General features: G+C 57.2%; 1 protein-coding gene across 1 annotated transcript; it reads right to left on the reverse strand.

Annotated features, from left to right (window-relative positions):
- Positions 1–1,820: 1,820 nt before the first annotated feature.
- On the reverse strand, positions 1,821–11,911 carry Bcam (basal cell adhesion molecule (Lutheran blood group)). The gene is made up of 13 exons (XM_090321881.1): positions 11,799–11,911; positions 10,101–10,222; positions 9,545–9,773; positions 9,393–9,463; positions 9,099–9,195; positions 8,833–9,015; positions 7,671–7,807; positions 7,139–7,295; positions 3,129–3,247; positions 2,890–3,031; positions 2,379–2,515; positions 2,062–2,203; positions 1,821–1,969 (listed from the first exon to the last, which is right to left on the reverse strand). Exons 1-13 carry the CDS (start codon positions 11,878–11,880, stop codon positions 1,821–1,823), a joined length of 1,767 nt encoding a protein of 588 aa, XP_090178007.1. The 5' UTR covers positions 11,881–11,911.
- Between the last annotated feature and the right edge of the window lie 2,710 nt (positions 11,912–14,621).

Consider the following 14,621-nt stretch of genomic DNA (forward strand, 5'->3'; position numbering starts at 1 on the left):
GTTCAAGGCTACGGCTTTAACACTTGGAGCCGCAGCACGACTTCTGGTTTTCTGGTGAAATAAAGCATCTCACACTTTCTTGCCTGGCCTGGAACCTTGATCCTCAGACCTCAGTTTCCCGAGTAGCTAGGATTACAGGCCATCAGCCTGGCTTTCCCACATCTTTTTGCTTATGTCTTTCTCCAGGGCTCTTTCTCCAAGCTCGCCCCGCTCTATTCTGCCTCTTCCTCACACTCTGTGTCTCTCCCAAATCCCCCAATCCCTCTTTCCAGGGGAACTGGACCACAGGAAGTATGTACCTCTTTGCTTGGCCCCAAGCTTTCAGCAGCATTCCTCCAGCCAGCCTGGCTTCCCCGGGGAATCCTGGCCTCAGAGCAGGCGGCGCCATGTTCAGAGCAGCCATGAGTCCTCAGCTCCCTGCCCCGCCTCAGCTCCCCAGGTGTGTGTGGGGGGCAGCTAGAGCTGCTGGGATTTCTCAAGGGGATCACCCCCCCATTCCCAGGTGGGCACTGGCCACCGGTCCCCAAGGCCTGCTAGTTCTCTCTTCCAGCCTTGCCTAGCTGAGTCACCCTGGGGTGGTGCTCTCGCTCTCTCTCTCTCTCTCTCTCTCTCTCTCTCTCTCTCATTTCTCCATGACATCATGCTTCTCCAGAAACAGCTGCAGGGAGGGATGATCACCTGGACACCCTCTCTTCCCAGTCACTCCCTCCACCCCCCCACCAGGCAACTCTGGTCATGTCGCAGGTGGCATTTATTGGGGTCTCCAGTGTTCACATATAACAGGGTGGGGGGCGATCCAGTGTCAGACTACACAGCAGGACAGAGATGGAGTCAGGTGGGAAGAACCAGCAAGAGGCAGAGGTAAAAATAGCCGGGCAGGCCCCGACCCTCGGGGCCTTGGGCTGACCGGGCGCTGGCGGGTGCTGGGCTGGTATCCAGCAGCTATTCTGGGCCTGGGAGACTCACACACACCCCTCCCTCCGGAGGAAGGCCCCCCCCAGCCTCACCGCCAAGGCCATGGCGGCCGGGCTGGCCAGGCAGGCCGGGCAGTGGAGGAAGGAAGGGAGGGCCCAGCAGGCAGGAGAAGGAAGGGGGTGGCCGAGGTGTCAGGTCCAGTGATGGCGTGGGGAGGGGAGGCTCAGCACTGGGGAGAGAGAGGATAACTCAGCCCATGCTCACAAGGTTGCCCTGAGGCCCAGACTGCTCCCCAGTATCCAGGCACCAGACCCCGGCTCACCTCATCTCCGAAGCCCCCGCTGCCACTCCTTACACCCCCAGAGGCGCCTCCAATGAGGAGACCCGTGTGTTCTGGTCGCTCAGACCCCGAGTGGCTCAGCTCCGGCTCCCCAGGCGGCCTGGGGGAGGGGGAATGGGGACGTGGTCACCCCTAAGAAGGAACTGGGGGACGGGTTGAGGACAGGGGGCAGTGGTACATGCCCGTAATTCCAGCCTCTCGGGAGGCAGTGACAAAAGGGTGGAGAATTCTAACCTGCTGGGACAAACTCAGGGAGACCCTGCCTCAAAAACAAAGGCTAGGGGTACGGCTCAAGTAGGAGAGTACTGCCTTTGAAGCACTATGGCCTGGGTTTCACCCCAGCTCCCCCCACAACATTAAAGTCTAGAAAAGAGAAATGGAGGCAGATCTGAGGGTCCCAGTGTTAGGGTGGGGTGAGCAGAGAGGCGGGGTGAGGGGAGTCAAGGTGGGTAGGTTTGGGGTAGTTTTCAGTGGAGGGTGGGGTAGAGGGCTGGGGTGGCTGGGGTGCGGTTGAAGGGGAGGGGGTGTGCGGCTGGGCTGGGGTGACCTGGGGTCCCGCAGACACTCACGGAGCCCCCTTTTCTGCCCGCCGGCAACAGCCGGGGCGACCCTTGCGTCTCATGCAGTAGAAAGCGGCCACGACCAGAAGCAAGAGGCCCACGCTAACCGCCACGGCCATCACTGCCACGCCGGCCTGGGCCATCTGGGGGGCCACTGCAGGGACAGGACAGGGTGGAGTGGGCTCAGCCTGCCGGTCTAGGCCTGCCGGCACCCCACCCCTGGCGCCCCAGAAGGGGGTGACTCACCCGTCCCAAAGTGGAAGACGTGGCTGCTTTTGCCATGGACGTTGGAGGCCTCACAGGAGACGCCCTCGCGGCCCAGGGCACTGGTCACCTTGAGGGTCAGGACGCTGCTCACCCAGCCTGGGCCCCCGCTGGGCTCTGCCGGCTGCAGAGACCTGGGTGAGGCCGGGCCCTGGGGCTGGAGGGCTGGGGCCGAGGGGCGGGGGGACAGGCCACAGGAGGTCTGGTCCCCGGAAGTGTGGTAGGGGGACACGGTGCTGGAGTGGGCGAGGGGCAGTGTCCACCCACAGGGTTTGGGGGGGCTCAGGGAGGTCCCTTACAGTGCCACCCAGCTGGCTCCAGGTGAGGGTGGGTTCCGGGTAGCCGCGGGCAGAGCAGGCCAGCTGCACCTCCTCCCCTTCTGTCCAGCCATCTTTGGGCTTTGGTTCCATCTCTAGGGGTTTCAACTCAGGTGGCCCTGTGCAGACAGGGAGATCTCAGAAGAAGTGAGCAGGGACAAAGGAAGGGGAGAGAAGGGTGAGGAGGACGAAGAAGAAGCCAGGCACGGGTGGCTCATGCCTGTCCATCCTCGTCATTCCAGAGGCTGAGATCTGAGGGTCAAAGTTCAAAGCCAGTCTGGGCCAGAAAGTCCAGGAGACTCTTATCTCCAAGGAGCCAGCAGAAAACTGGACATGGAGCTGTCACTCAAGTGGCCGAGTGCAACCTGGCTCAGGAACAGTGCCCAGGCCCTGGGTTCAAGTCCCAGGATCCCCAGTCCCCACCCTGACACAAAGAGAAAGGAGAGAGAAGGAAGTGCCATTATCCCCATCCAAGCAGTCCTGGGTCCCGAACCTTGGACCAGAAGCCTGAAGCTCCGTGTGCGGCTGAGGAGGGGAACGGTGGGCGTGAAGGCCTCACAAAGGTAGGTGCCCGCCGAGTCAAAGGTGATGTCGCTGATGGAGAGTGTGGGGCCGTCCCCCAGCGGGACAGAGTCCTAGGGAGGGGAGAGGAAAGCAGGGACCGGAGCTGGTGAAGGGGGCCAGATGGAGGGCCAGGGACTTGAGGCCCCATTCCCCCTCCCCCCGGTTTACCTTGGTCCAGCGGAGGGTGGGTTTGGGTAGGCCCTGAGCAGAGCAGTGGACAGGTGTGAGGCTGCTGTTGAGGAATACGGGGAGCTGATCCTCCACACTCAGCTCCAGGGGGTCCAGGTCTGTGGGGTGGGGGTGGGGACAGTGTGTCACCTTCCCCAGAAAGGCCCCACCCCAGCCAGGGACTGTGCACCACTGATCCTCCTCCTCCTCCTCCTCCTCATCATCATCATCATCAGATCCCCACTCTCTCATCCAGGCCCTCACGTCAAAATCTACAAGTGTAGGACACAAAGCCCACGTCCTTTTGCTCCTGGGCTAATGGCTGAGCCTGGGGCCTCGTCGTGCTGGCTGGCCAAGGATCCCAGGGCCTCCCTAGGCTAAAGCAAGAGGTCTGCTTCCAAGGCTTCCATCCAAAAGCTGGCTCTCGCTCAAAACTTTTGCCTCCTTGCCATTCACCCACATCCGTCCTGTGTATTAAGACTGTATGGCCGGGCACGGTGGCTCACACCTGGCATCCTAGCTACTCAGGAGGCTGAGATCTGAGGATCCAGGTTCAAAGCCAGCCAGGGCAGGAAAGTTGCCAGACTCTTATGAGTTGCCGAGCAAACATAAAACTGGAGTTCAAACCCCATGAGTGCCAGCAAAATCTTCACCTGCCTCCCCCTCCCCCTCCCTCCATCTCTGACTCGACCTCCTCCTCACTCCTGGGCCCTGCTTCCCCCCTGAGGACTGATCTCAGGGCTTCTGGATGACAGACATCTGCAAAGCCAGCTGGGCTCCACCCACAGGGCCACACCCCCATCCGTACTCCTTCATTCCCCCTCTCCATCTTGCAGTGAAGGATCTTCTCAAAGCACGCGTCAGTCCCCCCTCACGTCTGCCTAAATCTGGAAGTGGCTCACAGCAGCTCTTGATCGCATAGCCAAAGTACTGGACAGCCTACAAGGTCCACCCCACTGGCCTCCTCTCATCACCGTCTTCCGCTCCTTTTCTCATTTGGCTCCACAGAGCCGACTCTCTTGGTAGCTTTAGATTTCTCTAGTGTACCACGCCTTGACCTGCTTCAGGCCCCCCCCCACCCCTCCCTTTTTTTGTATTGTTTTTGCCCAGTCCTGGGGCTTGAACTCAGGTCCTAGACACTGTCTTCGGGCTTTCTCAAGGCTAGCACTCTAGCACTTGAGCCACAGCACCACTTCTAGCTTTTTCTGTGTATATGGTACTGAAGAATCGAACCCAGGGCTTCATGCATGCTAGGCAAGCGCTGTACCACTAGGCCCTCAGGTCCTGTAAACATGCTTTGCTTACCCTGCGGTGCTAAGCTCTTTGCATTTCTAGTGTTTTTCCTTTCATGTTAATTCTTTTTGGTAGTACTGTGTAGGGCCTAAACTCAAGGGCCTGGGCACTGCGCTTTTTTGTTCAAGGCTAGCACTTTACCACTTGGAGCTACTGTACCACTTCAGGTTTTCCGGTGGTTGACTGGAGAGAAAAGTCTCATGGACTTTCCTGCCTAGGCTGGGTTTGAACCCTGATCCTCAGATCTCAGTCTCCTGAATAACTAGGATGACAGGCATGATCCAGTCTTGCCCTGGGCTATGTACTGGGCCTTTGAGCTTGCTAGGCAAGCCCTTTTCCACATGAGTGAAGTCTCCAGCCTTCATTTTGGGTTTCACCTCTTAGTTTCTTCCTCTTTCCTGAGGACTCCCTGCCCCTCCCCGCCTCCCAACAAACACCGTGGGCACACAGATCCCCCTGTACAGCTGAAGGACGATTCCCCAGCTGTTGCACAGGCTGACAGCTGCATCTGCCAGCTGTCGGGCATCTCTGGGAATGGCCGTAGCTGCCAGGAACCCCTCACCCTGTCAGCACACAGCCTGATCTCTTGTCCCGACTGAGGACAATGGAGAAAGCCAGCCTTGTGTCCGTGTGCCCTGCAGGGCCAACCCAGGCAAACCTCCACCCGGCTCACTCTCACCTCCCAACAGACATGGAGCCCAGGCGAAGCCCTGCACACTGTGCCAAGGAGGAAATGAGTTATTCTTTGTCTAACCCCCGCCTGCCAGCCTGTCCCTTGATCTTATCAGAGCTGTCACAGGAAAAGACCAGAGTCTCGGCCTGCGTGTGCCTGCTGGCACCTTTACTGTGGGAGGGAGACCGTACTGTCTGCCTTTTAGGAGTGAGCTGCCACCATCAGCTCAGGGACCCCCCCAGAAAGGGGGGTGAGTACTGAATGCCAAAGAACAACAAAGCTTCTGCGCTGGGCATACTGCTTAGAAAACCAGATCTAGCCTGCGCTGGTGGCTCCCACCTGTCCTCCCAGCTACTCAAGAGGCTGAGATGTGAAGATCTTAGGAGCTAGCCTGGGGGGGGGAATAAAATAAAATAAAATAAAATGAAGTCTGTGAGACTCTCATCTCTAGTTAACCTGCAAAAATGTCAGAAGCAGAGCTGTAGCTCCAGTGAGCACCAGACTTGAGTGGAAAAAGCTAAGCAAGAGGAAGAGGCCCTGAGTTCAAACTCCAGAACCATCCAAAAAGAAAAAGAAAGGAAGAAAGAAGGAAGGAAGGAAAGAAAGAAAGAACAAACTAGAATCTAACTGGTCTCATATGGATGGCTGAGTCAGGCATCGTGATATACAAGTGTAGTCCCAGCTACTTGGGAAGCAGAAGCAGGAAGATCAAGAGCGCAAGGATAGCCCGGTGAAGCCGGCTCAGGCAGGTCATGGGGTTGAACTCTGGGCCTGGGTGCTCTCCCTGAGCTCTTTGGCTCAAGGCTAGCGCTCTACCACTTTGAGCCACAGGGCCATTTCCAGTTTTCTGGTGGTTAATTTGAGGTAAGAGTCTCATAGACTTTCATGTCCCGTTGGCTTTGAACTGTGATGCTCAGATCTTAGTCTCCTGAGTAGCTCAGATGACAAGTGTGAGCCACTGGCGCCAAGCTTGTGAAACTCTTATCTAAAATGAACCACCAAAAAGCTGGAAGTAGACATGGGCCTCAAGTTATAGATCCTTAGCCATAAGCAAAAAAGCCCAGGGACAGTGTGCAGGCCCTGAGATCATGCATGCCCCAGGACCTGTACAAAGAAAAAAAAAAGTTCAAGACTAGTCTGAACAAAGTTATCAAGACCCTGTTTCAAAAGCAAAATACAAGCAGAAGGACTAGCACTGTGGTTCTTGTCTAGCAAGCTGGAAGCTCTTGGTTCCATAGCCAGTACTGCAAAAACAAACTAACAAACAAAACAAAATATAGTCCAGAAAAGGGGCCGGGAGTTTGGTCTAGTGGTAGAATGTTTGCCTAGTATGCACAGAGACCTAGGTTCAATTCCTTGGTACCACATGCATAGAAAAGGCCAGAAGTGGTGCTATGGCTCAAGTGGTAGAGCTCTAACCTTGAGAAAGCCCAAGGACAGCATTCAGGCTCTGAGTTTAAGACCCAGGACTGGCAAATAGATAAATAAATAAAATAAAAATAAGAGTCCAGAAGATGAGAACTTAACCTAGCAATCAGATGAGGAGATGAGTGTGTGTGTGTGTGTGTGAGAGAGAGAGAAAGAGAGAGAGAAAGAGAGAGAGAGAGAGAGAGAGAGAGAGAGACAGACAGACAGACAGACAGACAGAGCAGAGAGAGAGACAGAGACAGAGACAGAGAGAGCAGAGAGAGAGAGAGAGAGACAGAGAGAGCAGAGAGAGAGAGAGACAGAGACAGAGAGACAGAGAGAGCAGAGAGAGACAGAGTGACAGAGATAGTCCTGGGTCCCGGGGCCGGCACTCTCCCACTTGAGCCACACCTCCACTTCTGGCTTTTTTTGGTAGTTCATGGGAGATAAGTTCCTGCTTGGGCTTTGAACCTTGATTCCCAGATCTCACCTCCTGAGCAGCTGGGATGGCAGGTGGGAGCCACTGGGGCGGTGGTCTTGGGTGGTATCATAGACTGAGGGAGGCAGGTGTGGGTGGGGTAGGTGCAGTGTGGAGACAGCTGTGCCCTTGGCCCTCCCCCCGCCCCCCAGCTCTCACAGGCCACGTGTAGCTCCAAGGTCTTGACGAGCTGAACCTCCTCGGCTGCGTCGTAATCCTCCACTCGGCAGCCGTAAGTCCCACTCTGGTCCCTTTGCACCTCCTTCAGGGTGAAGTTGCCCTCCAGGCTGACATTGAGACTCTTCTCCTGGTTGTTCTGTGTGACCAGAGACCAGAAACCAAGGCTCAGGAACCCATGGCTGGGGGACAGGGGCTGAAATGTCATGCTTGGCCAGTCAGGCCCTGGGTCAGGGGTCACCCAAGCTCTGTATATGTTTAGCCACAACTCTCCCCAGGTGGGGGCGGGGGTTAGAGGTCAGAGGTTCTCCTAGCTTAGGTGGGACGGCTCAGGTGGAGAGTGCTTGCCTGGCACAGACCAGGCCCCAGGTTCCATCTCCAGCACCACCAAGAAAAAGAAATACACACATCATAAGCTGGGGCGGGTTAGAACGTCATCGACTTTTAGGGGGCCAGAGACTTCGAAGGTGGGGACCACAAGGGTAGGTCAGGGCGGGGCGGGGGGGGGTGTTACCTGCATGCGGAAAAATGTGTACTCCGGGTTGGGGCTACCGTCTCCCTGGCAGAACAGGTGGACAGAGTCACCCTCGCGCACCCAGCCTCCCGTGGTGGACGGGCTGCCCAGCCAGAACTGCACGTGCTCTGTGGGGTCTGCAGAAAGGCCCGAAGACGGTCAGCACCATCAGCGCATGCGCACAGGTGGGACACAGCCCACTGTGAGCCCAAACGCACGCGCACAAAGGCTGGGCTCAGGGAGCCGAGTCAAACAAGCCCTGCCCCAGATGGCACGGGTTTCAAGTCTCCGGTTCACATTTATTCTCAAAGTAGACACCAGAGGTCAGCGATGGCAGGGTCAGGGGTAGAGTGGATGAAAATGAATGAGAAGTACAGGACTAGATAACCATTTGGACTCTGTGCGTGTATGGGGGGGGTTGAACTTGGGTCCTTGTGCTTCCTAGGAAAGACTTTTAATGCTGAGCCACGCCTCCAGTACTGACTTTTTGTTTTGCTGGTCCTGGGGCTTGAACTCTGTGCCTGGGAACTGACCCTGAAATCCTTTTTCAGTACTGGTTGTTTGCTCATTCAGGTGTGACTCACCTATGTTAGACTTCTGGGTAGCTATGATTACACGCATGAGCCACCCTGTCTAGCTGTCTGAGTTAGGGTTCCAGCTTCCCAAACTCCAAAATAGCTAGGATAACAGGGCTGGGGACACCTGGCTTTTTTATTCTCTCTCTTTTTCAGCCTCTGTCACGCGAGCCACACCTCCATCCTGACATTTTGCTGTTTTTTGTTTGTTGTTTGTTTGTTTGTTTTTTTAAGGATGAAGCCTCAATGACTATTCTGCTCAGGCTGGCCTCTAAATTCAATCCTTTAGATCTCAGCCTCTTGCATAGCTAGGATTACAAGTATAAGCCACCACTACCTGACTTGGCCTTCTTTATTCCTTCTTTTCTTCCTTCCCTCCCTCCTCCCCACCCCCAAGGCTTTCTTTTTGAGGCAGAGGATCTCAACTATGTAGTCCGGACAGGCCTGGAGCTCGTGATCCTCCCGTGTCACCTTGGACTCTCATTGACGATCACAGGCCAGCACCAGGTAGCCACCAACACGCTTTGAGCAAGATGGAGTAGAGGGATGGAGAAGAGTGTGAGGCCAAGGGCGGGTCGGGAACTCACAGTGCAGGGTGAGGTGGAAGGCAGGGCTGTCCAGACGGCCATGCTGGCCTGAGGGCAGGTTATACTGAGCGGCACAGTGGAAGCTGGCATTGCGGTCTTTCTTGTGGAGCCGTAGGTAGAGGGTACTGGTGAGGGACAACAGGCCGGAGGCTTCCCGGACGGTGCGGCTGGTCATATACCTATCTGCGAGAGAGGTGCCGGGCGGTCACCAACCCCTGCCACCACCACCTGCTCAGCCTCGGGTGACGCTGTCTCCCTTCACTCACCCTGGTTCATCTCCATGGGAACCTTCAAGAGCTGCCCGTCCCGATACCATGAGATCTGAGGGGCTGGGTTCCCATTGCGGCTGGTGCAGGTGGCAATCTGGGACAGACCGGGGGACATGGGCGTGGCCTTGAACTTGGGGCGGGGACTCTGAAGTCTGGTTCCCCTCTCCCCTCAAATCCAGGCATTTGGGTCAGATCCTTTTCCCGGGGCAGCGTAAATCTGCATATGGACCATTTCTTAAATCCAGAAGCCCAGTGCCCTAGACTCAAGGTCAGCCCCCAAGGTCAACATACCTCCTGGGCCAACTCTTCCATCACTGACAACGTCCCTTTGTTGGGGGACACCTCGGTGGCCTCTGGTTTTGCTGTGGGGAAGGAAGATGTTCACGTCAGGGGCTCCTTCTTTGGTCTGCGGCCACCTGCCTGGTCCATCCCAGGAGACTCACCAAACACGCGGAGGCTTGTGGTGGCCTCGGCGGTGCCAGCTGCCCCGGCCTTCACCACACACCTGTAGTCTCGCTCATCGCCCACCTTAGCCTCATTTAGCACCAGGCGCCCCTGGGAATCCAGCTGGTATGGGGGGTCGAGGCTTCCAGAATCATCCACAGAACCCTGGAGCTTGGAGTTCCGGTACTCGGCCGAGGCCAGGCGGCGGCGGGCCCCGGAGCGGTCAGTCTGCTGATGGGCACAGGGGAGGCTCTCGGCTAAGCCCCTGCTTCCCTAGGCTCCCAAGATCCATCTCCTCCTTCCATTCTCCATCTCCTCCTCCCTCCCAGTCTTTGTGGGTCTCCTCTTCACTGCACCCCATTCCTCCTGCCCAGCCATCTGGGGTCATGCAGCCTCCCGGCCCCTCACTGGGCTTCCATTTCCCAACTTTATTGCTGAGTCTTGGGGTGTAGGGTGTGAACCTGGGCAGGCCTGATATGCCCTGAACCCCCATCACTCCCCTCACCCTGTGTCTCCCCCCGTTCCCCTCTCTTGAACCCAGCCCAAAGCACTTACAAGGAACCATTCCAGCATGTATTGGTCGAGGTCTCCCAACACAGTGCAGTCCAGCGTGACAGGCTCCCCCTGCATGACCTCCACCAAAGGGGGCACGGACAGCTGAACCTCCGCCTGCACACCTGTGGGGCGGTGTGCCCGCTCTGTCCACTGCCACGCACCTGGACAGCCCTTCAGCCCCCAGCCTCCTCATGCAGACCCAGGAGTTCAGACCCCGGCCTCCTCCTCCTCCCTCAGACTCAGCTTCTTTCTCTTCTCCATCTCCCACCTCTGTGTCTATGGGTAGGCAGGGAGCATCAGAGCGGCTCGTCATCCCTGCATTCACCTGTAAAGCTAAGGTTCTCCTGTGCCAGAACTCTTGGTGGCACAGGGTCCCCCCAGCCAGACCCTGGTGGCCCTTCTCTCAATGCTTCAGAACACACTGTGTCTTTTTTTGTTTTTCCCACAACAACAAACGCGCCTTAAGGGAAGGGCCAGGCCTGGCTCATCCATGGCCTCCAGCACCTGCGCAGGGCTGGCCCAGGAACTTGCGCCTCTGCAAGAGAGTCTCTCCCTGACTCTGTCTCTGGATCTCTGTGAATCTCTGAGCTTCCCTTGATCTGCCTAGGGCTCCTGGTGCTTTTGTGCTCTCTCATGCATGGGGGGCTGGGGTGTGGGCTGCGGCTGGGCCTGGAGAAGGATGGGTGTGTGGGGGTGGTGAGGGGGGACAGGGCTGGGCAGGTTTCAGGAATGTGGGAGGGCCAGGCTGGCTGAGACCTGCCCAGCTTGGCGCCAGAGCCCCCTACCCGCCCCTTGGCTCTCCAACCATTTTAAGGGAAGAGCAGAAAAGGTAAGGTGAGTCACCAAAGCATGGAATATGGATGAGGTCAGAACCTTGGGTCCTGGGGGCATGAGAGGCTGAGTCTGGGACTCCCATGAGGGTCCTGGCATGTTGTGTATTTCTTGCTTGGAAAGTACCCTTCAGGCTGGCATCTTGGCATTGCTTCCTGTTCTGAGAACGGTCCAGCCTGGCCTGGGCTTACCCCTGGGGACCCACTATTTACCATGCTTGTTTAGGGGCCTGGATTCCTAGGCACTCTCACCTCTGGCCCCAGCCTGTCCCAAGGGAGCAGTTGAGAGGCCAGGCTGCTTCCACGGGCTGGGTCTGAGCTGCAGGCAGCCAGGGCGGGACATGTCCCCAGCCAGCCCTTCAGGCTACCGCGCAGGTGTGTGGATTTAGCTGAGGCCCCATAGGAAAGTTGGGGGGGGGGGAGGCGGTCACTTTTGTTCTGAGGACTCAGAGGCAGGGCTGGAACTCCGGGCCCTTTCCCTTCCCAAGCCAGGCGACTTCTTTCCCGAGGCTGGGAAAACGCTCAAACTACACGAATGGTTGGTTTGGCCGCAGGGTCCCCCTAAACTGCTAGGAAACCTGGGGAGGGGGACAGCCTTCCCGGGGGTTTGTTTCTGACTCCATCAAGTGGAGGGTCATGACTCGAGTCCCATGGCCCAGATTCCAGGGACCCCAGAAAATAAGGGGACGGAAGGCCTAGGTTTCCGAGGTCCTGAGCGGGGTCCTGATCGCTGTGTCCTCGTGTCGTCTCCTCCTCCCCGGGGGAGGGGGGTCCCCCAGATTTTGTACCCTAGGGTGGTGGTGTTTAGTTCTTTCTCCTTCCCCAGGGTTCTCCCCAGCCCCGCCCGGTTCTCACGCCGAGTCCCTACCTGGATGCACCACCAGCAGGAGCGCAAGCCACAGCAGCCGCGGCGTCCCGCGCACCCCGAGTCCCTCGCCCGGGGGCTCCATGTTCGCGGCTGCGGCGGCGGCAACTGAGCTCCGGGTGAGGCCGGGCGGCTGCGAGGCCGGCGGCAGAGGCCACGCCCCCGGGCCACGCCCACCAATCACTCCTGCGTCCCGGCTCGGCCACGCCCATTCCATCCCGCAGCCACGCCCACTCCGCCCTGCATCCTGGGCGTCGGGCCAGGATTTCCCACTTCCCCAGGCGGACCCCGGGTTTCTCCACCCCGAGGGGAGCGGGTGTGGGGGGGGGCGGCCGGGGCTTTGCTCAACCCTCCTAGCTGAGGTCCTTGAGCTTGTCTCCCCCCCTCCCGCCTCCACTTTGAACCTGAGGCCTTAGAAGACTCTCAGCCCCCTTACCCCTGGGACCTTTGGCTGTGGATTTTGTGTGTGTGATGGTTTGGGGATTTGAACTCAGGGCCTGGGAGCTGTCCCTGAGTGCTCTGAGTAGCTGAGGTGACAGGTGTGAGCCAGCGGCGCCTGGCTTAGTGTGGATTTGAACCGCATGACCTCAGGTAAGGTCAGAGGCCTGCGCTGCCCTGGTCTCTCCTACTGTGCCTCGTGACCCCCACCATTACCAATAAGTGTCCTCTGATCACAAGGCTTCTTTCTCCCTGGCTGCACCTCACTCACCATCTGACCCCCAGTGGCCTGGAACCGAAAACCAGTTCATTCTCTTATCTCTAATTGTCTTCCATTCCCAGTTCCGCCTATAGATGATGGGTCGGGGTGTGGGGTGCCCTCTCTTCTCCCTCTCTCTCTCTCTGAAAGGCTCTATCTCCCCCCCACACACAACCCAGGGAATCCCAGGAATGTCACCCCTCCTCGCTCCTTCCTTCTCTCCCCTTCATTCCTTTGGCAGGCTGAAGCAGGTGAGGGGAGGAGGAAGTGGAGGCCAGGGGCTCTGGGAAGAAGAGGGAAAGAGAAGGAGGAGCCTGGCCACGTGTGGCTAGGGGTCACAGGTCAGGCGATGGGTGGGTGGGGGTGTCACAAATCAGCGAGCTCAAGGCTTTGCACAAACTAGCTCAGAGTGTGTGGGGGGTAGACAGGAAGGGTTATTTAGTGAGTTGATCTAAGACATTGATCAGTGGGGGGGGAGTCACTGGCCGTGCCTCTAGCCAGCCTGGGGGGGGGGCTTCCTATAATAGCAGAGAGGGCTTGGGATTATAGGCGGCCTCGACAGCGTGGCACAGCTATGTTGTTCATTGGTGGCACAAGGAAGAAATTGGGTGTTAGCCCATATTTATTCCCTCTTTCAAGCTCTCTCTGCCCCCAGCCGTCTGGACCCCACTCCTGCACACCCTGGGTGGTCCTCTCAGGAATGGCCCTTATCTTTAGCCCTTGTATGAGGCTGGGCTGGGCTCTCTGGCTGAGCTTTTGTGCTCAAGGCTGATGCTCTACCATTTGAGCCACAATGCCACTTCTGGCTCTTTGGTAGTTCATTGGACAGAAGGACTTTCCTGCTTGGATTGCCTTTGAACCACAGTTCTCAGATCACAGCCTCCTGAGTAGCTGGGAGTACAGGTGTGAGCTATGGCTTTATGTGTATGTGTACACACACACACACACACACACACACACACACACATTTTTTTTCAGCAGTGACCCTGCCTGGCTTTGCTTGGCGTAAGACAAGCAAATATTTGTGAACTGATTATGGCTGTCTCCCTGGATAGAGCTGCACACAGTCACCTGTCCCTTCACAAGGGGTCATGTGACGATGGGCCATCATGTCATTGTGTGAACGCCACAAGGCAAATTCTACACAAACTCCAACCAACCACAGCAACCAGTCACTAGGTGATGTAACTTACCTGGCCACGCCAGTGGCGGGCAGTGGTGGTGATGGGCGCACGGCTTGTGCAGCTGGCCTTATCAACGCAGGCTCTCCTCATGAAAGGCTGTAGTGTTTGCCCAGGATTTTTCTACATCCTGCCATCTTACTCTTTTTTTGTTTGTTTGTTTTTTTCAGTCCTGGGGCTTGAACTCTGGGCCTGGGCACTGTCCCTGAGTTCTTTAGCTCAAGGCTACCTCCCTATCCCTTGAGTCACAGCCGCACTTCCCATTTTCTCAAGATTAATTGGAGATAAGAGTTTCCGGTTCTTTGGTGCTCAGGCTGGCTTTGAACCAGGATCCTCTGATCGCAGCCTTGTGAGTAGCTAGGATGACAGGCCTGAATCCCTGTGCCTGGCTTCAAATTCCAACCTCTCAGATTTCGACTTCCTGAGAAGCGAGGATGACGTCCGGCTCTGATGCTCCCTCTGCAAGCGCTCACGGATGGACGTTTGCTTTCATGCTTCTGTGGGAGTCAAGGTGATGTCAGCTTTGGTAGCAGGAGCCAGACTTGTGACAAACGCAGGGGCGATTCCCGCAGGAGGAGCGGGGTGTGGCTCGTCTCCTTCGGCCTTGGCAGCTGGGCACCTCCTGTCTTCCACAGTTGCCTGCCACCCTTGCTATGTGCTTGGAATCCCAGCCTCACTTTCTCTCTGCACCAAAGCCAGATGCTGTGGCTCTTGTCTGTCATCCTAGCTACACGGGAGGCAGAGATGGCAGGGTCTCCCTCTGAGGCTGCACCCAGGGCAAGAATGTGAGACTGCCTGAAACAGCACTACCCTAAAAGCGATTGGAATATGGCTCTACTGGTGGAGCCCCTGCTTAAACTGGAGTACATCCCTGAGTTCAAGTCCTGCAAGAGACACAAGAGAGAGAGGGGAGGGTGGGGAGGTCAGCGAGGTGCCGTGGCATACGCC

This window comes from Megascapheus bottae, chromosome 31, assembly GCF_031878675.1.
Source record: "Megascapheus bottae isolate mThoBot1 chromosome 31, mThoBot2.hap1, whole genome shotgun sequence".
Taxonomy (NCBI): domain Eukaryota; kingdom Metazoa; phylum Chordata; class Mammalia; order Rodentia; family Geomyidae; genus Megascapheus; species Megascapheus bottae.

Coding starts and splice junctions, on each gene's coding strand:
- Bcam (XM_090321881.1), bottom strand. CDS start 11,880: ATGGAGCCCCCGGGCGAGGGACTCGGGGTGCGCGGGACGCCGCGGCTG. Junction 9,196..9,392: donor TGGAAGAGTTGGCCCAGGAG/GTATGTTGACCT, acceptor GGTCTGTCCCAG/ATTGCCACCTGCACCAGCCG. Junction 3,248..7,138: donor CTTGGAGCTACACGTGGCCT/GTGAGAGCTGGG, acceptor CCCACCCCACAG/ACCTGGACCCCCTGGAGCTG.